The sequence below is a fragment of the Catharus ustulatus genome, chromosome 7, assembly GCF_009819885.2.
Source record: "Catharus ustulatus isolate bCatUst1 chromosome 7, bCatUst1.pri.v2, whole genome shotgun sequence".
Taxonomy (NCBI): domain Eukaryota; kingdom Metazoa; phylum Chordata; class Aves; order Passeriformes; family Turdidae; genus Catharus; species Catharus ustulatus.
The window spans coordinates 29,473,607-29,494,838 of NC_046227.1; the positions used below are offsets into that span (position 1 = coordinate 29,473,607).

General features: G+C 44.5%; 2 protein-coding genes across 2 annotated transcripts in view; one reads left to right on the forward strand and one right to left on the reverse strand.

The window, feature by feature from the left end:
- Positions 1–11,641, forward strand: part of LOC116998738 (TGF-beta receptor type-2-like) — a 34,175-nt gene extending 22,534 nt beyond the window's left edge. Inside the window, exons 4-7 of the mRNA XM_033064791.2 lie at positions 1,372–2,162; positions 2,268–2,409; positions 3,505–3,632; positions 7,404–11,641. Of these exons, the coding sequence (XP_032920682.1) occupies positions 1,372–2,162; positions 2,268–2,409; positions 3,505–3,632; positions 7,404–7,616 (1,274 nt within the window). The 3' untranslated portion in view covers positions 7,617–11,641. The remainder of the gene's footprint in view (positions 1–1,371; positions 2,163–2,267; positions 2,410–3,504; positions 3,633–7,403) is intronic.
- OSBPL11 (oxysterol binding protein like 11) overlaps positions 11,148–21,232 on the reverse strand; it is a 37,613-nt gene continuing 27,528 nt past the window's right edge. Inside the window, exons 9-13 of the mRNA XM_033064790.1 lie at positions 19,116–19,614; positions 17,571–17,757; positions 14,945–15,127; positions 14,191–14,344; positions 11,148–12,835 (exon numbers count right to left, since the gene is read on the reverse strand). Coding sequence (XP_032920681.1) covers positions 12,758–12,835; positions 14,191–14,344; positions 14,945–15,127; positions 17,571–17,757; positions 19,116–19,614 — 1,101 coding nt within the window. The 3' untranslated portion in view covers positions 11,148–12,757. The remainder of the gene's footprint in view (positions 12,836–14,190; positions 14,345–14,944; positions 15,128–17,570; positions 17,758–19,115; positions 19,615–21,232) is intronic.

Here is a 21,232-nt window from a genome sequence, read left to right on the forward strand (position 1 = left end):
GCCTGGCCCTGGAGGTCCATATCCCCTCAGCAGGGATGGATAGACCCACACAGCAATGCTTGACAAGGTCTGGGTTTACAGACCTGTGGTCATTGCCAGAGCAACATTTGCTTTCCATAGAAGGGGCCTAAGCCCTGCTGCAACCCCTGTGTATCAAAAGACTTCCATCAGGAAGGGGCATCCTCACGAAGGAATTTCCTGAAGTTGTGTTAACTTCCCCTTTTCAGGACTTGTGCATGTAACTCTCTTAAAAATATCTTCTCTTTCTTCAGAGTTTCAAAGATGGGATCCAAAGCATCGGGTAAATCCATTAAAGCAGTAGGTGATATCCAAGCCCAATACTTTCCAAAATAAACATATTCCTGAGTTAGTTATTGATTTATATCAGTTTAGGTTGATCTTGTGGTTTAAACCTGATGCCTATTTTAGAAACGCTTTCACAGCCTTGCAGAAATTAGCTGCAGCACATTTTTTTGAAATTTGCCAAGGAAAATAGCAAAATGCTCTGTTTTTCCAGAACCTGAATTATGATCTGCACACACTGAGGTCAAGCAGCAAGAGTTTTGCTTATGGAATGATTCTTATCCCTCTTCCCCTGGGTTATTATACTTGGCAGAAAAACCTCTGAGTAAGATTTTACTTGAATATCTCTACTGAAGTCAGCATGTTTATTCCAGGAATCACGGACATCAAAGGATCAGGCAATTATATGTTGTGTGAGGGTTATGGCTTTGTGTGCATGTCCTCCCCCAACAATCTGAAGGCCAGCAGGGGCTGTAAAAGAGATAAAACAAATGTAGCCATGCCCTGGCGATTGCTGGGGTTGCTGTTGTAATGGGCTGAGGAAGGAGATGCCAGCACCGGCAGAGAAATGCTGAGATGATGCTCCCGTGTGCTAATGATCCTGCGAAGCATCCCGGCACTCCCCTGCGCTGGGTGGTCCTGCACACTGCCCACCCCCAGCATCCCTCCTGGCTCTCTGTGTACCACAGGAGTCCAGAAAAGCTTCAGCCCCAAGCCCCCTCAGAGATTTTCTGTGTTCAAGCCTTGCCTTGGATTTATCATTGTTATTTCCAACTCCCCTTGCCACGAGCGCAAGCAGCGCTTGGGACCCCCAAAAGGCGCTTTGCAGTCCCTTGTGCCACACTGTCCCTCCCAAGTGATGCTGTTGATAACTGGAGCTAAATTTGAGACCCAAACCGATCATCCCCCTAGCTCAGTGCCTACATCTGGGATCTGTGCCGGGATGAGCGGTCCCGCGAAGGGCTGCGCTCCATTTACAGCTCTCCATATTTTCCTCCTCCGCGCGATGAGAATGAGCTGTGGCAGACCCGCAGCAGCAGCACCTCGCCTTTGCTTTCCTCCCCCCAGGCTACTCCATGCTGCAGAGCAAAGAGGTGATCCCCGTGGCTGCCATCAGCCTCCTGCCGCCGCTGCTGGTGGCGGTGATGATCACAGTGATATTTTACCTCTGCCGCACACAGAAGCGCCGCAAGAGAGCCAAGGCGTGGGGTGGGAAGCAGGGGCAGCCCCCGGCGCTGCCGGAGCCGGGGAAGGCGGCCGAGCGGGAGGAGAAGCTGTCGGTGCTGATGGACGAGAGCCCAGCCGGCAGCAGCCGGCCCACGGAGCTGCTGCCCATCGAGCTGGACGAGATGGTGGGCAAGGGCCAGTTCGCCGAGGTGTGGAGGGCCAAGCTGAGCCACAGCTGCTCGGGCCACTATGAGACGGTGGCCGTGAAGATCTTCCCCTGCGAGGAATACTCGTCCTGGAAGAACGAGAGCCAGATCTTCACCGACACCAGCCTCAGGCACGACAGCGTGCTGCAGTTCCTCACCGCCGAGGACCGGGGCACGGGGCCCCGCCGGGAGTACTGGCTCATCACCGCCTACCACAGCCGGGGCAACCTCAAGGACTACCTGTCCCGCCACGTGCTGAGCTGGATGGACCTGCAGAAGATGGCTGGGTCGCTGGTGAGCGGGGTGGCCCACCTCCACAGCGACTACACCGCCTGCGGCCGCCCCAAGATCCCCATCGCCCACCGCGACATCAAGAGCACCAACGTGCTGGTGAAGAACGAGCAGGAGTGCGTGCTCTGCGACTTCGGCATCGCCATCCGCCTCGACCCCGCCCTCACCGTGGATGACTTTGCCAACAGCGGGCAGGCAAGTATGACCCACCAGCTCTCTCTGGAGGAGCCTTTGCCAGCCAGCCCCCTGCCCTGTGGCACAAGTCATCCCTGCTCATGCCTCTCTCCTCTCTGTGGCCAGGTGGGCACTGCCAGGTATATGGCCCCGGAGGTCCTGGAGTCCAGAGTGAACCTGGAAGACCTGGAGTCTTTCAAGCAGATGGATGTCTACTCCATGGCCCTTGTTCTGTGGGAAATGGCCTCCAGATGTGAAGTGGTAGGAGGTAGGAGCATCACACTCAGGTTGCTTTGTGCCTTTTTGCTCCCTCACCCCTACATCCCAACTGATGGCACAAGACATGAGTTGGGGTGGCCCAGGTCTCTCAGGACTGCCAAGAGTTGGTGGCAAGTTCCCCTGCTCTGTGTGCCATGGCTTAAGGGGGGCTCAGTGGTCAAAGAGCAGGACAGGACCCCATGGGGATATCTGGTCCAGCCCCTGCTCAAAGCTGATGAGCTGCCAAGTCCCATGGAGCCTGTGCTCGTGATGCAAAGCAAACTAAGCAGGAAGACCAAAAGTTGCCCCCCGCCCCAACATTTTTTCCTTCAGACAACACCAGAGAGCTTCTGTTGCAATGGGGACTCACAAACCCCAGTCTCTAATATTGTGACATACCCTGTCACTTCAGAGCCACATCCTGGCATCCACAATTGTGTGTAGCAAAACACTTCCTTAACTGCCCCGGAGTTAGGTCCTGCCTGCCTTCTGCCACCTACTCCCAATACAAGTCCATAGAACTGCAGGAACCCCCAACTTTTGGCCTGCTCCAACAGCCCTGCAAGCCCCATGGTCAGCAGTGGGATGCCTTTGCCTGGCTCAGATGCCCAGTGCATCCTTTGTTCCCAAGCCAGCATTCCCATCCAGGCAGGAGCTGGCAGAAACCAGGGTGGCTCTCACCTCTGCCAACAGCCAGTTTGTCCTTGGTCTTCCACAACATGGAGTTGCTCCTCCAGGAGGGCCATTTCTCTTCTAATCCATTCCCTGCCTGTAGCAGAAATCTGGAAATTCTCATGTCAGTCACCCCTCCCATCCTTCACCAGCACAGAACTTTCTGCCTGCTCAGATTGTCTCACCCAAAGACAAACCAGATCCTTTGTACTGCATCTTTTGGGGTCGGGGAGGAGGTCAGATGGTGAGGTCTCTGAAAAGAACCTCAATGTGAATGCCCAGCATTACATTTCAAATTCTCAATTGTTTGCAGATCTGCTTACTTTTTTGCATAGTGTTATAAACAAATCCATTCTCATCCAGTGGGCCATACCAAAACAAAGAAGGGAATGCATTAGAAACATCCTGTAATGCTGCTGTTGCTTCCTTGCAGAGGTAAAGAATTATGAGCTGCCTTTTGGGTCAAAAGTGCAGGAGCAGCCTTGTGTGGACACCATGAGGGACATCGTGCTGCACGGCAGAGGCCGGCCAGAGATCCCAAGCAGCTGGCTGGTGCACCAGGTAAGCTGGGAGCAACTGGTGCAGAAAACAGCAACTCATTGCTCCTCCTCACTAAACCAGCCTGAAAAATTAAATTTGTAGTCCCAGGCAGAACTCCTGGGATCTGCTTTTAGCTCCATTGTGGATGGCTGGGCCCACACAAGTCTCACGGTTTCCTTGTTGCACAGCAGAATGTGCTGATCAATAACCATGACCAGGAAGTTGTGAACAGAAGGTGATGGGTTTCAGATATGCTGAGGATAACAGCAAAATGCACTTCAGTGCAGCTCTTCATGAAACAGTAAATCACTGGATTTCACCCCCCTTCTCCCCTTAGCACGTTGTCTGGAAGGCTCAGGAAACACCCAGACCCTCACACACAGCCATTCACAGCAGGGACAGAGGGGAAGGGAGGCACACCCAGCCTGCTGCCTGCTTGGCTGGGAAGGTTTCAAGCCCAAAATTACCTTCAGCATGAGAGAAAGATTTCCATTACTACAAGGAAGAGCAAACCAAGAAGCATCTCCTTCATGTGAAACACTCAGGAAAAGTGAGTGAGGCTGAAAGCAGGGACTCTGCAAGGCCCAGGGCTTGTCAAGGGAAGTCTTTCAGAAGATCTGAAAACAGTGTCAGCACAGAGGGCATAATCCAGTGTTCTAGAACAGGACTATTTCAGCAGTGACAGAATATGCTCTGTTAAAACCACCCACAAGCACACCCAGAGCAACCAGCCACAGAACGAGAGCTCCCTCCTGGCCCTGACAGGGCCCTCTGTCCCAGGCCACTGCTGCCTGCCACACACTAGGGACAGAGGGGTAACAGGCATGCTGATTGTGACTTCCACATCTTGCCTGACTTTGGCACTTCTTGCATTTCACATGTGTTGTGGAAGAACACCATCTGCTGATCAACACTCCCATTCACCTGAAAATCAGGCTGGAACATCGAGCCTGCTGGCTTTGAGCCGTGCAGTGTTCAGTGCATCATTTTGCAATTTCCACCTGTAAAACAGACTGCCTCTGCTCCCACTCTGCCCTGCTGGCAACACAGAGGCAGGGTTTGCAAAAAAAAAAAAAAAATTCTCAACCTTAGGAAGCCACATGTTCCCTACAATGTCTCCTCTCAAAACCACATCTGTCCAAAGACACACAGCTGACCTGACTGCCCAAAACTGCAAACAGCATCAAATTAATCCGTGGCTTCTAATCCATGGCTTCTGCAGGACCTCCAGGGAGTTTATCAGTTGGTGAGTCCATTTCTGAAGCCCACCCAGCCTTTGTCATTGACAAAAGCAAATACAGAAACTTCAATCAGCAGTGCCACATATTTGAAGCCTTTGAGTATTCATCTCAGACATTCACCTCCCAGCGTTTCTGATAAACTCTGAAACCACAGAAAAAATACACAGAGGCTTGGGTTGTCAAAAATCACACTTTGATAGAGTGTGAGCTGAACTGTGCTGCTCCCAGGGCTGAAGGGAGGTTGACTGCACTCACCTCCCAGAAATAATGTTGCTGTAGTTGGGTGGGTGTAGCAGGCAAGCAGAGCAAGGATTATAAAGTGGGAACTTTTATTGGACCATCTGATGATCACTGGGGAAGAGGAACAGCAAAGCCACATCATGTCACTGAAAGATTTTCTCTGGCTAATCTCTGCTGGGCTAATAAAGATCTCCTTACAAGCCTGGCTTTACAGCATTTTCTGGGCATTTTGCAACCATCCTTCCTAGGATGAGGAATTGGGCAGCACCATCTGCTGGGAGGCAGCAGAAAGCCACCAGCTTGTGCCACTCCGGGGGTCCAGGCTGGCTTCCTGTGGGAGTGACACTGAGAACGGGTGACAAGTCACTCATCTGAATGGGAGGCACCCATAGATGCTCCCACTAATCAAATAAATTTGCTGCAGAGCTCCAAATGCTCCTTCCACGTTTCGACTGTCAGGATTGCTCTCAGTCATGTGAAGACCATGGTTTGATTTTCAGCAAGTGTCAGCACTAATTTCCCTGACAGGGCTGACTCACCCATTGCAACTTCAGGGCAACTGCTTTGCAAGGCCCCACAGCAAAGCCGAATAAATTAATCCTCAGTTTCCCAGGTAACTTACAGACCCCTTAGGTCTGTGCTCCCACCTTGTTTCAAACCCCAGCACATTTTAAAAAAAAAAGAAGAAAAAAAAAAAAAAAGGTTTTTTGGGGCCAGGTAAATTCCTGAATCTTTTTCACAAAGCAGCTGAACAGACTGATGTACTGGCACAACCAGAGGCTGGTGCAGGACAGGAAGGAGCAGGGGAAGCTTAAGTCAATATTGCCACTAAAAATACACTTATACAACTCAGCATCCTTTGGAATATTACAAAAACTGATACAAAATATAAAAGCCAAACTAAGTTCATTTTGTAAGCAAAACAAGATGTTTCAGTTATAGCATTCAAAAGAGCATCATCACTACAAGGCAAACTGCAAATGTTATGATTTCAGGAAAAATAAGTACAAAAAATCTTGGATGTCCTATTTAAGAACAGGATAACTTTAAAAGCTTCACCTAAGCTAGCTCATTTTTGAATGCAATCAATTACTCTCAAATCCTTTCAACTAAGCTAATAAATGAGTGACGTCAGAGGTGCTGAAACACACCATCTGTCAGTTTTGCTGTACAATCCTGTTCTCTCCAGTCTGTGTCTATTATGGAAGATTTAGCACAATGAACCTTAGCAGAGAGCAGCCAGCTCTGAATAAGGTGCAGAAGGGCAGATGGAACTCACCCTGTATCTCTGCAGGACTTGGAACTTCCTCCTGTGTGGGTCCATATGAAACTTTAGGGTACTCTTAACTGCATATTAAGAAATACATAAAACCCACTGAAAAACACGAAGCTTTATTTAGAATAATGATTTTTCCACTGTGTTCCAACTTTAGTTGACAATGATGCCAAGAGCAATAGCACATGATGGAATTACATGGGCAAGGGAAGGTTCAACATAGCTTCTAATGCTATTCTGTGTTACTAGCTAAAGAGTGGGAAAAGCACCAGCTGAATACTATCATTTATTTTGTTTCTAAGTCCAAAATACTGTGACTGTTTTCAGAGCCTTAAACACACACACAAAAAAAAGGCTTTCTGGGAGATTGTAAGCATTCTACCTGAGAGGAACTCCATGTGCTCTGGAGTAAAGTGGGAAGCATCTCACCCCATCTCAAACAAAATGTTTTGTGATAACAGAGCAAGGCTCTGCTGCACACTGCAATGAGTGCTTGGCACCCTTTCAGAATGTCGCTAAAACAAGAAGTCAGATTTAAGAAATTATTTCCAAACCTACCTTTGAAAACCACCTCCTCCCCCACCCTCCTCCCTCCAGGTATAACAGGCAGGGCTCAGCTCAAACCCAGAGGCCTGGGCTCAGCCAGCAAACTTCAGGTCACCGCCCACACCTCTCCTACTCCTCCTGATTTTAGGATTCTCTGATCCAAATGGGCAAGGCTGAGACGGGAAATAAATAGGGGCTAAAAGGAAACAGGCTGCAAGTCTCAGAGCCAACATGAGCCAGTTTGCAGGGAGCATGGGGAATGTTTGGGAGCAGATGCTGTGAGAGCTGAGGCTGCTGCTCTCACACAAGCAGTGCCAGTGGAAGCATCAGCACTTCCACAACTTACCGAGGCTGACTCCTCCTGTGCTTAAGCTTGGCCAAAAACAGCCTTTATGCAGGAGGCTGTCAGAAGTGTGGTAAACCACTGAGACTGTGTTAGATCCTTTTCTTCCTGCCTCCTGATCCTAATTTCAGCCCTTGTGACTGCAGGGAATGCGCTTCCTGTGCGACACCATCACCGAGTGCTGGGACCACGACCCCGAGGCTCGGCTCACCGCCCACTGCGTGGCTGAGCGCTTCAACCTGATGGCACAGATGGATTGTGATGACATCCTCAACAACAACATGGACAACGAGGCCAGCAAAACAGCTTCTCCAGGTGGGGAGCACCAGGACAGCAATGGGAGCAGAAACATTCAGTGACGCAGCGGGAAAAAGGCTTCATCATGAGGAACAAGAGGATAAGGGAGAAGCATTTAGCTCATGGGGGAAAAGAACCTCAGTTTTTCAAAATGGAACTAAGATCTAGTACATAAATTATTTATGAGATCTGTTTCCTCCCACAGACAGTGAACTGTGGAATCAATATTGTGGTTACAGTGAAATGTTATTATATGAACTGACTTTGTACTTACTTAAAACGTATAATGATGCAAAGCATTCCTTTTCTTATTTTTTAAAATAATAATGTTTAACCTTTTATTAATAAGCACCTGAATTCCATGTCTATCTTTTTTAAGTCCTTCCATACTGTCATCAGGAGTTTCTTGTCTAACTTATTATGCAGTGATTAAAATAATTTTCCTCTTTTTAATGCCCTACACAAACACACAAAATTTGTTGCAGCAGGAGAAAAGGACATCATGGGATGTACCACACCCTCTATGAAAGAAATGCTGACATCCAAGAAAATCACTCATGCAGCATTGTGCAAAGACCCATAATAATCCAGTTTGTAAAAGCCTGATACAATGCAACTCCAACATACCTTTCTTCACCAGGGAATTCCTGGGTTAATTGATAGTTCAGATGGGTGTATGAAGCTTCTTTGAGAGAGAAAAAAGAAATCACCAGTGTAGACATGGCTGCTTCACCCTAAAAACTCTCCATGCACGATATCTAGACAATCCTTTCCCCCACTGGACCAGTTTCCAGCCACCTCTAGCCAGATCTGTGCCACAGTAACAGTGTCAACACAGGAGTGTTGGCCAATTCTTCTGGAAACTCTCACACCCCCCTGCTGGGTTACCCACCCCACCCGGGGAAACAGGATCAGACTGAACTGAGACCTTCATTCCAGAGAAACCCAGGCTGCCTCTGCTCTGGAAAGCAATTAAGGAAAGGTAAGTCACACCTCACTCTGAACCCTGGTGCTGTGCAAATCCCTTCACCCTTGGGAGGAAGGACCTCAGATGCCCCTAAATCCTGCAAGCCCACACCTGACACCTACACAGAGATGTATTTTTTGGGATAGCATCCCAGAGGAGCACATTGCTTACCACCACAAGCTGCATGGATCAGCCCAGAAAGAGAAGAGAGCAAACCATGCAACAGCCCCAGGTTTTCTGCAGCCAAGGCTCCTCACTGTGGAGCAGGGAAGCAGATCTGCAGGGCTGGTTTGGTTCTCTTAAGTGCTCAGCTATGACAGCACAAACCCATAAAAAAACCTTTTCTTCTCCAGCTATTATTTCCACCTCCCTGGACTGTTTTTACAGTTGCTAAATTAAAAGCCTAGAAACAAATAGTCTCTAAACACTCCAAAGGAAGACAGAAGGGCAACGAATTAGGTTGCACCAAATCTAAATGACAAAAAAATTGCTTAGCTACCACTTATGACATCTGCAACTGTGACCACACCTGTCATTCTCACTAATCTTCACCTGGCTGCTACCTCCTGGCAGCTCATCATTTTTCAAGTTAACTCTTTTCTCTTGAAAAACCTTCCCCAGTTCCCCACAAATACACCTTTTCCAGCCCACTTGACTTCAGCCTCATTTCTTTAATATATTAACCACTGCTCTAGCACTAGAGAAACAGAGCATGGGACAGCTTTTCTGTCATGGAGATAAATAAACTACAAGAACACACCAAACTCCTCCCCAGCCTGTCCAATCTTTCCTTCCCACAGTATTTTGCACAGAATTTTCATACCAAGTTCTGCACCAAGTTGTTTGGACACACTGATGAATGTGTTCACTTGTTCTTCCAAGCTCAAAAGGAATTAAAAGACACTCTGACCTGATCTCCCCACAGGTGACAGGGACAGAGGGGGGATCAGCCTGTACAAACTAGACACTGAAGGCTGCATCTCTGATTCTGATAACTGAAATCCAAATTCTCCTGGGGATACACTTTATCCTAGGCTTGACAGTTCATACTATAAATATGCTGAAAAACTTTCTTTTCCCCTACCCATGCCTAAAATCTTGAAAACCTGATTTGCACAGTGCATTTTTTTCCATAAAACACAAACCCATCAGGATTACACACCTGAATGCCTGTATTAAACAGGGCTGACTTGCCACACTGTTTTCTACAAGCAGCAGCAGGCAGCACAGCACCTCTAAGGACAGTCACTTATTTAAGATCCAAGATGTGTTTATGATTCAGGGAGCCTAAAACCACTGAGATCAATGAAAATTCTGCCCTTAACTTCAGTGAGGCCCAACCAAACCAAGAAGACAGACAGTAACATAAGCCAATGTCCTATTTTGCCTTGTTCCCTGTTGGAACACACTGTGGCTCTAGCAAGTATCTACACAGGAAGCTGCACTGAGCCCTTCCCTTTGCTCCAGAAGGTACAGGATGGAAACAACATCAGTTATGCAAGAGAATCAAATCTGGTCAGAGTTAAAAATACATCCATTACTCCGCAGGGTGTTTGCCACTCCCAGAAGTATCACAATTACAATTTAAGCCGGATATTCAGTGGCTAGATTTTTTTCTTTTTAAATGATTTTCGACTATGTCCTTTGTTTCTAGAAGCAGAAATCTGCATCATAACTAAATCCATATCAGGAATCAGTTCTGGTGATCACTTGAGCAAATGAAGGCTTCATCTTCTTTTTTTCCTAGAACCATCCCCATGTTAAAAGAAATTACTTCATGCATTGCATCAAAGTATTTCTCCAACATCTACAACAAAATTAATAACAGCTTTCTTAGTGTGAAACCACAAGCATATCAGATGAGGGAGGAAGAGAAATAACTCGACTAAAAGCATTATATAAGCAGCACAAATGGGTTTATGGTCAACATGGGAGCTTTTCAGTCTCTTTTACAGCCATCACCTTGACAAATCCCAAATCAAAATTTTAAGCTGAGTTTAGTGACTGAGTAGTAAGTCTGTATTTTAGTAAGCCTAAGTTTGATCTCTGGAACGTGCTCAGCTGAAAAAAGTTTGGTTTAGCTCTGATCATTCCAATATTAAAAGCTGGGCCTTGCACCACAGCTCTTGCTGTTCGTTTAAAGCACATGTGCCACGTGACATGGATAAAACAACTATGAAATGTGTACAGTGTTAATCTATTTCTCTATCAGCCCCATTTTGGAGCAGGTACTGATAAACCATGGAAGAATTTCACACATTGCCACCATGATTCCTACCCCAAACCCTGGAATTGGCCAAGGAGTCAAATGTGCCCCAGACCGAGAAATGAGGAGGAACTAATCCCACTATTTTAATTTTAATTTTTATTCCCAGTTAAACATGAAAATGCCCAATGGATACCCAAAATTATCACAACAGGATGGTTGTATAGAATATCACAAACAAGACAAGTAGGGCCTAAAACATTCTTCTGCTGGAGAACAGTTACCACTCAAGCACACAGTGCCAAAATATCCCACTTTTGGGACCAAGGAAAGCCCAGACAGATCTCCAGCATGAAAGAAAACAACCACCTACTCTTTCCTGGTCACCTGATCTCTAGGAAAGGAGACAGAACAAATGAATCATTTTGTAGCTTTATTATCCCCCCCCACTTCTCACAAACAGACTATGACTTGCATTGAGATCTCAGTGCATTTCACAGCAAAAAAAAAAAATGTACAAGAGGATCAAAACAGTTGTGCATAAACCCAACTCTTTTTTTTTTTTGCATGATTTACAGTTTGTGTTGAAAGTTAACATGGTTATTTAAACCTTCTGATGCATTCTTACACTTGCATCTTCTCTATGGAAAACATCTTACCAGATCACACAGTTGTGAGTTCTCATGATGCTGGATCAGGTGCAGCCATTGCCATGGCTGGGAAGTGGCAGATAATGTTATATACACTGATTGGAAGACTACATCAGAAGAAAAAACAGATTAAGGCACCACTGTTGGAAAAATTAAGGTAGCTTGTAGTTACAACAATAACGAAAGCCATAGTAAGTACTATTCTTAATTGCCAGCAATTCTTAGACTTCAATAAAATAGTTATAAAAAGGAGAAAAAAAAAAAGGATGTTTGTACCTGAATACAGTTTCCTGATATCTGATTGTGTTTCAAATCAATACTCAGTCCTCAGAATAATCAGATGTTTGTTTGGGTTTTTTTATGGTGAGATGAAAAACCAGGACCTACAGTCCATGTATTCAAGGTCACATTTCACTGCTTTGCTTTGAACAACACCACAGGAGAAAAAAAAAAAAACCAAAACCAACCCAAAGGACAGTTTGTAACACTGATACTTCATCTCTGAAACGATTAGATGGGCAGAGAAATTTAAATACAAAACCGTACGTTTTCTGTTCATTTTGAAAGCCTTAGTCCTCAGGAAGAGAAGTTGGAGGAGAAAAACCAGGCCAGATCTCATTATATTATAACTTGAGAAAAACCAGTCATTCAAAAGGATTTAATAAAATTAGAGTTGAAAAGTGTTCAAATTACTTTTCCAATTCAAGTCAATTATTTCAAGTATATTAAAACGTTTCAGAGGAAAAATTTCTCCATGGTTACACTTCTAATTGCTTTTATAAATCCATAAAAAAGAAAAGTAGTCTCTACATACATCCCATATTCCTCCAATGCATGCACGCGCTCTCTCCGAAGAAAAGGTCGTCATGATCCAGTTGTTTCTTAATACTGATTTCAGGCACATCTTCCAAACACCCTTCCAGTTTTTGCCAAGAAGGTTAATTACTGGGCATAAAAGCAGCAATTTTCTGTTGCTGTTGTCTACATGTGTACTGAGGAGGTTTCAGTGATTAAAGAGCTTGACACAGATTCCAAAAGAGTTCCTATGTCACTCTAAAATCCAACAGTTCCTTCTTCTCTCAGGCAGCTTTTGCAACCAGATCTACTTAGAAGAATCTTACACAATGCAGATAAAATCTCTTGGATCATACAAAAAAACAAGTTGGTTGAATGTACCTGGCAGGTTTGTCTCTACAACTTGGATTTTTACCTTTTTTTTTCTTTAAATAGCTTTAAAGTGCCCTAGTATAGTTATTTCTTTATGCTCATTTAAACTTGCACAATTACATAAAAAGGGGACACTCAGTGTGATTACTGTGTTCTGAGAGACAGAGGAAAAGGAGAGGAAAACCAGAAAACTCATCTTAAAGCAGCTTTTTTCTAGTTACTGTCCGTTTGCTGAGTTTGTGCGGCACAGACTGTTTTCCAGAGAGGTTTATGGTAAACCCAGCCATCTCCCTGTAATTTAAAGAGAAAGTATGGTTATCATAAAGACTCTGCCTTGGGAGAGCTGCCTCCACACAACTATTGACTGATGGCTGTGAGCAGCAGAGGGACAGAGCTGGTACCTGTAACTCCCACAGACTGAGGCGCAGGGATCAGCACTGCTGACACTGCTTCAGAACACGTGCAGGCTCCTGCTGAGCCCCTGCACTCCCTGGGAGCAGACTGCACTTGTAATTAACCCACTCTTCTCAACTGTGTAATCCAAATTACTCTCAGAAGCCAAATAAGCAGCCAGCAGAGAGGCAGCTGCCCAGGATGATCAGCCTCAGCCCAACCATTTACCCAGAAATGCAGTGCTCAGGTTTATGTTTAAATGTTCTCTGAGTACCTCTGTATCCTGGACTAGCAACAGAATTTCACCTTTTGCAAATCTAACAATCCTAACAATACAACTATCTAACTTTGAGCTAATCACACTAACACAGCTTTAGAGAAAAAAAACCTTCATGGGAGCTAGTCCTGGACTTGACAAAACAAATCTGGAATATGTTGAAGAGAAAGAAACCTTTTAGTCTGTGTTCTATACCCCTTCTCCATCACATTATGGGAAGAAGAGGGGGAATTACATTACTGCAGTGTAACAGATAAAGCTTTCACTGTAAGGAGAATCTAAACTACTACAGCATTAATTTCATTCAAGAACTCTCTTGTTGCAAAGGGCTCAGCAAAGGTCTCTACACAAGCAAGGTCTCATCACATGGATCACAAGAAAAGCCTATTTCAAAGTTATCATACCAGCATTCCCCAATCCTCCTGGGCAGGTTGCACTTCCCCTTGTTATAAGTCTTACTACACTATTACTACTACTATTACTGAAGTACAGGTTAAGACACTAAACAAATAAAGCTCTATCCAAAATGTAATGCAGAAGAACAAAAGAAGTGGTAAGCTGAGAATGACTCACATTCCTTCTTGCTAACAATAATATGTTGGGTACATAAACAACCTCAGCAAAATTAGTACTACTGATTAATTTCTTTGGGTATTTACTGTTACAGTCTGTTTACATGTGTACATGCAAAACTATTTTCATGTGTCACTGAGGAAGTGCTTGGTAAAAGAAATAGGACCAGAAAACTGGAAAACATTTTGATGCAAACTCCAAGCATTTACAAAGTGGAGAAAGAAGTCACACCTTCACATGCTCAGGAATTCTTATGCCACCTTACTCCTATGGATCCCACAAAGCTAAACTGTAAGATCTAAGGCTAAATACTCTATTCTGATAGAACTCAGACCCATGCCCTGCTTGCATAACAGCTCTGCTTCTGCCTCCATCAACAGCAGATAACTGCTAGGAAACTTACATCTTTAAGGAAGTATTTAGTACACCAAGGTGTTTCTGTTTCAGCACGAAGTCTCTCTTCATTCCTCTGCCGTTCTTCCAGGGCGCGCTTGTGCTCCGTAGCCTTATCGATGTCTCCATCCCGCAGAGACTCTGTCACGTGCTGCCACAGCCTCCTACAAAACAAACTGCTAACTTCACTGTTCCCAAGGCTTCCCAGCCAGCCACCTCAAACTGCAGGATCACTGTGGAACATAACTCTGTCCACTTACTCATGACAAACCAGCCCAGGTCAGAGCGTTGCAGTGCAGCTGAGGGCTCATGGCCAAGTCTTAGAGCTACACCAGCAACTGGGAGCAGGTAGGAAGGGTTCTGAGGTTCTGCCAGTGCCACTCTAATGTCTGTTTGCAAACCCTTTAAAGCTGCTATTGGAAGTGTTATTCAAGAAGCAGCTTCTTGTGAGGATGGCAGGAGCTCCCCTGTTGTGTAGTTGATGGGTAAAAACAAAACTAATAGGGAGATTCTATTCTCTGGTAAGCACTTTGTGAACTCAAAAATCCCCTCTGTTCATAAACAGGAGGAAAAATAAACAACCACGTGCCTGCACTAGGGTTTTGCACTTTTTTTTCCTCTTCATTTTTATTCTTAGAAAGCATTAAAAAATTAGTGCTGCTAAGCACTATCCACAAATACTATCTATATTTGCAGGCTTTCCTAAGGCACTCACCAGACTGCTTAGGACAAAAGGGTCAGGCAAAAGCAAACAAACACTCTACCTAGATTCAAAGGGGCCCTGCTTCTCCAGGGGTCGGACTCGTTTTCTTGTCACAGAGAGCTTTGTCAAGTCCACGTATTTGGTCTCCCCGTTGTTGTAGGTGAACTCAAGCACACTGTTCCACTCCCCCTGCACTCTGCACACCACCGTGTTCGTCATGTTCTGCTTCACTTCACCTGTGACTCTAGGAAAGAAATTTATTTTTAAAAAGCTGTGGCTAAAGAAATCTGAGGACTATTCCTTGCATAATCACTCAGTCCTGAAGGAGTTTGCAAACTTGTCACACTGCCTTGAAAAATGTTAGTTATTTGAATTGCATTTGTGTGGAGAAGCTCAAAGAGCAAAGTGACTTTCACTTACTGCTCCAGTTCTCTTCATGTTACCCAGGAAACTCCAGTTCTGGCTTCAGTTTGTTTCAAGCCTCTTAAGGATATTGAAAATGAAAAAGAAACTAACACAAGCTGATCCACATAGAACAAGTTGATCATTTCCACTTGAAGTATCACATCAGATACATAGTTCAGACTTAAAAAATAAAAACTAAACTTCCTGGTAAGAATATCTCTCACTACCTGCTGGCACTTCATCTCACATCTTTACATTTCAACCTTCTCCTTACGTAGGTGGTCTCATTTTCATTTTGCTCACATAAGCAGCAGGCACACAAAGGCAGAAAGCAAGGGAGGAGACTAGGAATCAGGAAAACTGCTTTTGTCCCCTGTCTCTCCCACAGAAACCTCTCCCAACAACAAGATAAGGAAAATGTCTTTCTGACATGCAGTATTTCATTCAGAGTGCTGTACAATGCTCAAGTATCACCATAATTACACATGCTCTCGTGCATTTTTCTTCTCAACGTCAAGGCCTGTACAAAGACCTCCTGACACCCACTTCATCCTGATTCAGTTTTTGAGCACTGCTTGGCAAGCAAGTTGCCAGTCTCAAACAGAACTTTTCTCCTAGAAACAAAGAAATAAAAGGGTCTGTGCACTATGCAAACCAGACTTGAGAGGTGCTGCAGGATTCACAAAGGATACTATCTCTAGCTCCAATAAAACTGCAGTTACCTGTACACAACCTCCCTAAAACTCACTACCTTCCAGCCCTCCTGCATTTCATCAGTGCTCACTCAAAGCACAGGCTACATCTCCTTCCACACTTCCACTGTGTGCAGCTGAGGACAGCTAACCTGCACTGCCCCAGCTTGCTCTGATGTCCTTTGAGCAACTGCATCCTGGAGAGTGGAAAGCAGCACTTCTGTGCTCCCACCTTGCGTGGTGCTACACTCAGAGGAAAAGGGAGCACAGGACACAAGTGCTACTTCCCTTCTTCCACACACACTGGTCACTTCCCACTGTGCCTGCACCTACCCATCCTCACCAATCCTAGCATCAAAATAGAGAAATTTATCTCAAGCAATGAAATGAGTATCACAGGTCAGACCTTCCAGCACACAGATACTGCATGCCAGCCAAAGCAGACCTGCAGGAATCTGCAGGGCAAGGGGGAACGCTCACAGCCAGCTACAGCAGGAGGCAGCTGCCAGGACTTGTCACATCATGGTCCAGCAGCTCAAATGTAAATTAACCTTATGACAAATATCCTAAAAAACCCAGACTGATAACTGCGCTGCTCACACAGATTTCCATTACAAAAATCAGCAGACAGAGCAGCTGACAAGCAAGCAGCCTTAAGTTTGTGCTGCTTCTCATCCTGTGACTTCCACACCTCACCAAAGCTATTACACATGGTGGAGTCCCTGTTCTCCTCCCAAGAGATCACTAAATCTACAGGATGCCAGAGATCTTGGTCAGACTCTGCAGTTACTTCTTCACTTTAACAAATCAAATTTTTCTAAGTGTTGTGTGGTAACAAGACAATACTGACATCCAGGATTTTAATATTCATCTCAAAATTACTGCCTCTGCTCAGTAGACAAAGTTATATCACTCACTACTGAGGTGCAGTACTGAACTCCATTAAACTCTCATTACCTGTGTTTCTCAGATTGCATTTCTGACACACAACCACTGCCAGCACTGCAGACCATAGTATCTGCTTGAACCTGCATTAGTGACAAAAAACTGCTGGCACTTATTTGCAATCTTGGCATGACTGATACATGTCCAGCTGTCTGTTATCATTATCCTCTATTTCATCCAGCTAAAGAGGTACAGGACCAAGGAGCCAAAATCCAGTTGAGGTCTAACAAGGGTCACTCCACAAAAAAATCCATACCATTGCCATAGCAACTCCTGTGTGCTCTGAGTAACCATGACAACACTGCTGCTTCCCATCAAGAGATTCTTTTGGCAATGTCCAATCATCACCATGACAAATTTTCAATTGCTACAGTACCTTGAACAGATCTCTCTTAAAAAAGCCTCTACATCTGTGACAAACTTCAGAGAGACAAATAACAGAACAGTTTCCAAATTAAATCACTGCAGTAAAACTACATCCTCTAACTTATGACACAAGAGCAGCTATTGCACAGTGGAAAATACATTGTGAGCCATGGAAAAAACCCCAAATGATGTGTCACTTTCAAATTGTACCAAGTGAAACTGTAAGCTTCAGTTCTTCAAAAGTGAGATAATCTCATTTCAAACAAACAATGTTCTCACCGATGCAATTTGCCACCGTAGAAGGGCTTGGTGTGAAAGTTAATACTTGCAGAATACCCAGTTTTTGCACAGTTAATGTTGACTTTTCCTCCCAGCTCTACCCAAGGAACAGTTAAAATGGAGCGGGCATACGCGCAGGGCAGAGAGAAGGTGTATTCTTCCCCGTGTTCCAAGAGATGCAAGACACCTGTGTAAAGAATTACAAGAATCTGTAAACCAGTACCATTTCAGAAAAAGCCAAACAAGTTGTTGAAACAAATAGTCAATATTACATGTGGTACTTTTCCTCATAGCCCCTTGAACAAAAAAAAGAAAATTAAAAAACCCACACAAGAGTGACATTTATTAGATTCTAGATACAAACATTTTCCTGGAATTATTAGCTTGAGTAATGTGCATTTAAGTCTCTTTTGGGAAAAGACATTTATCTCAGTAATACTGGTCCATAAAGTACAATCCCATGCTATGCACATACTTTCCAGTAGTGCATATAAGGGCTGTCACTCTCTTACTGATGGCTCTGGAGCACAGCAGGACAAGACTTACTCTGACAAAAGAACAAATGAATTCCCTGAAGTGCAGATCCTGAGGAAGGCTAATACTCCTGCTTTCCCATTCTATGATGCACCTTACCCAATCTCAAGGCAGGTAGCAGAGACAATTCTCCTTACTGCACCTCTCTGCCAAGATAAACTCAACTCCTTCCTAAAAGCAACTTTTGCAATAAATGCAAAGAATCTCTTTAAACACTAAATCTTTTTCTTGGGTTTTAAGATTAGTGGGTTTGATTTCTATTAAAAAAACCAAAAGCACAAGACCTCCCTCTTGCCCTTGCAAGAGCACAACACAACATCTCACTGCTGCCTGCCCCAGCCCACGCCTCAGGAGCACAGTACCCTTGGGTGTCTGATGTCAGCACAAACAACATGGGAAATTCTGAAAAAAGTTAGAGTTGAGAAAGGGATATCAACTTCAGAAATTACCTGTACAGCCAAAGATGTGCCTTTCACATACCCTGGCATTCCCTTGGTCATTCCCTTGTCCAGAGTGTAGTTTATATGCAAGTGCCTGGAATCCCCAGGTACTGGACAAAATACACAGGGGACACAAAGTGGGAGAGGCTGTCTCATCAGTAAATACTAATAACTAAAGGAAAATTACAATTTGAGGGCAGTTACCCTTCCCTGTCCCTAAAGGATCCAATTTTTCTAGTTAAAGAAAATCAAAATGTGCATAAAAGATCAAGTGCAATACAGAGAAATGCAACAATACTTCTATTCTATTTAATAAATACCTGATGCAAATTAATTCATAAATATCAGTTTACATCACAGTAGCTGACTTTTGGCTTAGAAGTCAATATTTTATTTCTAAATATAATCCTGATTTCCGGCAAAGCATAAACCTTCCTATTTTTTTCCTCCCACATGAAAATTTGCTGTTTACAATGACAACTTGCATCTTTTGAATAGATCAAATTTGCTATCATATTAATAGTATTTTTTAAAACTTCTGAAATGAACAAAGGACAGAATTTACACTTACCCTCGCCAACCATCGTCACTCCTATGGACATTCCTAGGAATTTACTTTTTGTCCAGACGTGGGCATTGACACACATGTTCCTCTCTACACACTCAGCATAAAACCCTGAGACAGGAGGATGGTGGGACACTTGCTCAGCTACAAATTTCACTGTGTAATAGTCCGGCTCTGCTTGGCCCTCCAGCTCTTTAGGCAGAGTTACTTGCTCTGAAGGGGTGTGAGCAGAGGAGTTGGTGCCAGCATCGGTGGCCACGTTGCTCTTGGGCATCCTCCAGGAGCAGTGGAAGGTCTCCCCAATGATGGGGTTGTAGGGTTTCTTGGCAATGGCTCCCTTGCGGCCCTCGTGGAAGGAGGTGAGGTAATACTCCACGAAGCGGATCATCCTCTCCTCGGGGCTGCTGCCGTTCGTGATGCCGATGAACAGATCGGGGTGCGACATGAAATCCGCGTACATCTCCAGCAGCGACCGCTTCTCCAGAATGAAAGTGGGAAGAACCACCTGGAAATCAAAGAAAACAGAGACAGGCCTTTTGTACGAGAAGTCCTTGGGAAGAGGAGTCTGTCCTGTTTGGGACACCCCACTTTCAGAGTGCACTTTCTTGTTCCTCTTGTAAGATGTGAGCAAAATACAGTGAAGTTCCAGAAAAGCAATTTGTAAGGAGAAAAAAACCCAGTGAGGACTGAGTTCAATAGGATTGAAGAGATTCTGAGCATGAGGTAAAAAACCACAAAAACATTAAAGAGATACAAAGAGACAATGTGTCCCATATACCCACGAAAGAAAAAATAAGCACGAAGGAACTCAGAGGGTTCAGAGCAGAAGTTAGGAAAGGTATGGAAATGGAGAGGAAAGGTATGGTCCAATGGAGAGGAAAGTTGGGAAGCAATATCAGCTCTGGAGAGCTGGCAGAATCTCTCTCCACACTGCAACTAGGACAAGCATCCATGAGAAGCAGCACAGGATGGATTGATCCTGTGCCTCTGAGCAGAGATATCTTAAATTTTCACAGTTACATTCAACACTATAAAAACCAGCAATCCTGTCCTTCCTGAGCCAAGGGAAATCCCCTAGAGTGAAAGGCTGTGGACATCACCAGTGTTTTCCTTCTCTGCAGTGGCAACAAGCCTCACATAGCTAAACTCAGTGACATAACTAACTGTTGTAAACAGCAACACAGTACCTCAACCGTGGGATCAAGACAATCCATTTAAATCAGCTGCAGACTAAGAGAAAAAGCACAGACATAAAACTTAACAGACATTCAGGTTAAACTGAACACACTTGCCATGTTGCAACAACACCAATCTTAAATATTTAACTGGCTTTTCAGTTCAGTATCCCAATACTGAATTAAGTACAATTCTAACAACTTCATTACCTGTTTTGAAGTCAGGTTTGTCCATTTTAGTGCTTTGCCTCCTCTGAAATAAACACAACCTCTCCCCACACAGCCAAAAGACACAACTGGGAGACAAGCTCAACAACTTGTTTCAACTAAGAAAAAAGATATCCTAAATCCAGTCTTTAATGTAAGTGATAGAGTGACTTAACCAGTTCCTCGTTAAGCAGCAGGGGTTTACATCTGACCACAGACAGCAGGGTCTGTTCACACCATCTTTTCATTTTCCCTCTCAAGCTGTGAAACACAAGCTGCACAACACAAATGTTCCTAGGGGCTATGTAACTAGTGCTCAAAAAACATAGGTTTAAAAAAAAAAAATAATCCACAATTCCAAAAGAGAATGTTTTCCTCACTGCATGCTACTGTAAAATCAATTTCTTGATTTCAAAGTACCCAGTGCTTATGGCAAGAAGCCTTTTCAGGAATGAATTGAACATAAGCTGGTAACAGCCTGATTTTCCCAGATTTGCTGTCCAAGTTGTCTAATAGCACCTGAGTGTTAATTTTTCCAAGCTGCTTGCTTTTGAGATTTGCACTCAAGTGTTAAATCCAATTTTCTCCAGTGTAACGTCGTTCTTGCCTGCTTGTGAGGAAACACAGAAATGAGAATAGGAAGGAGGCTTAAACAGACATCTAAAGATAGATAAGGCAGAACCAAAAGCAAACTTCTTTTCAGAAGCATCATGGACACAGGTGGAGGGTTATACAAGTTGT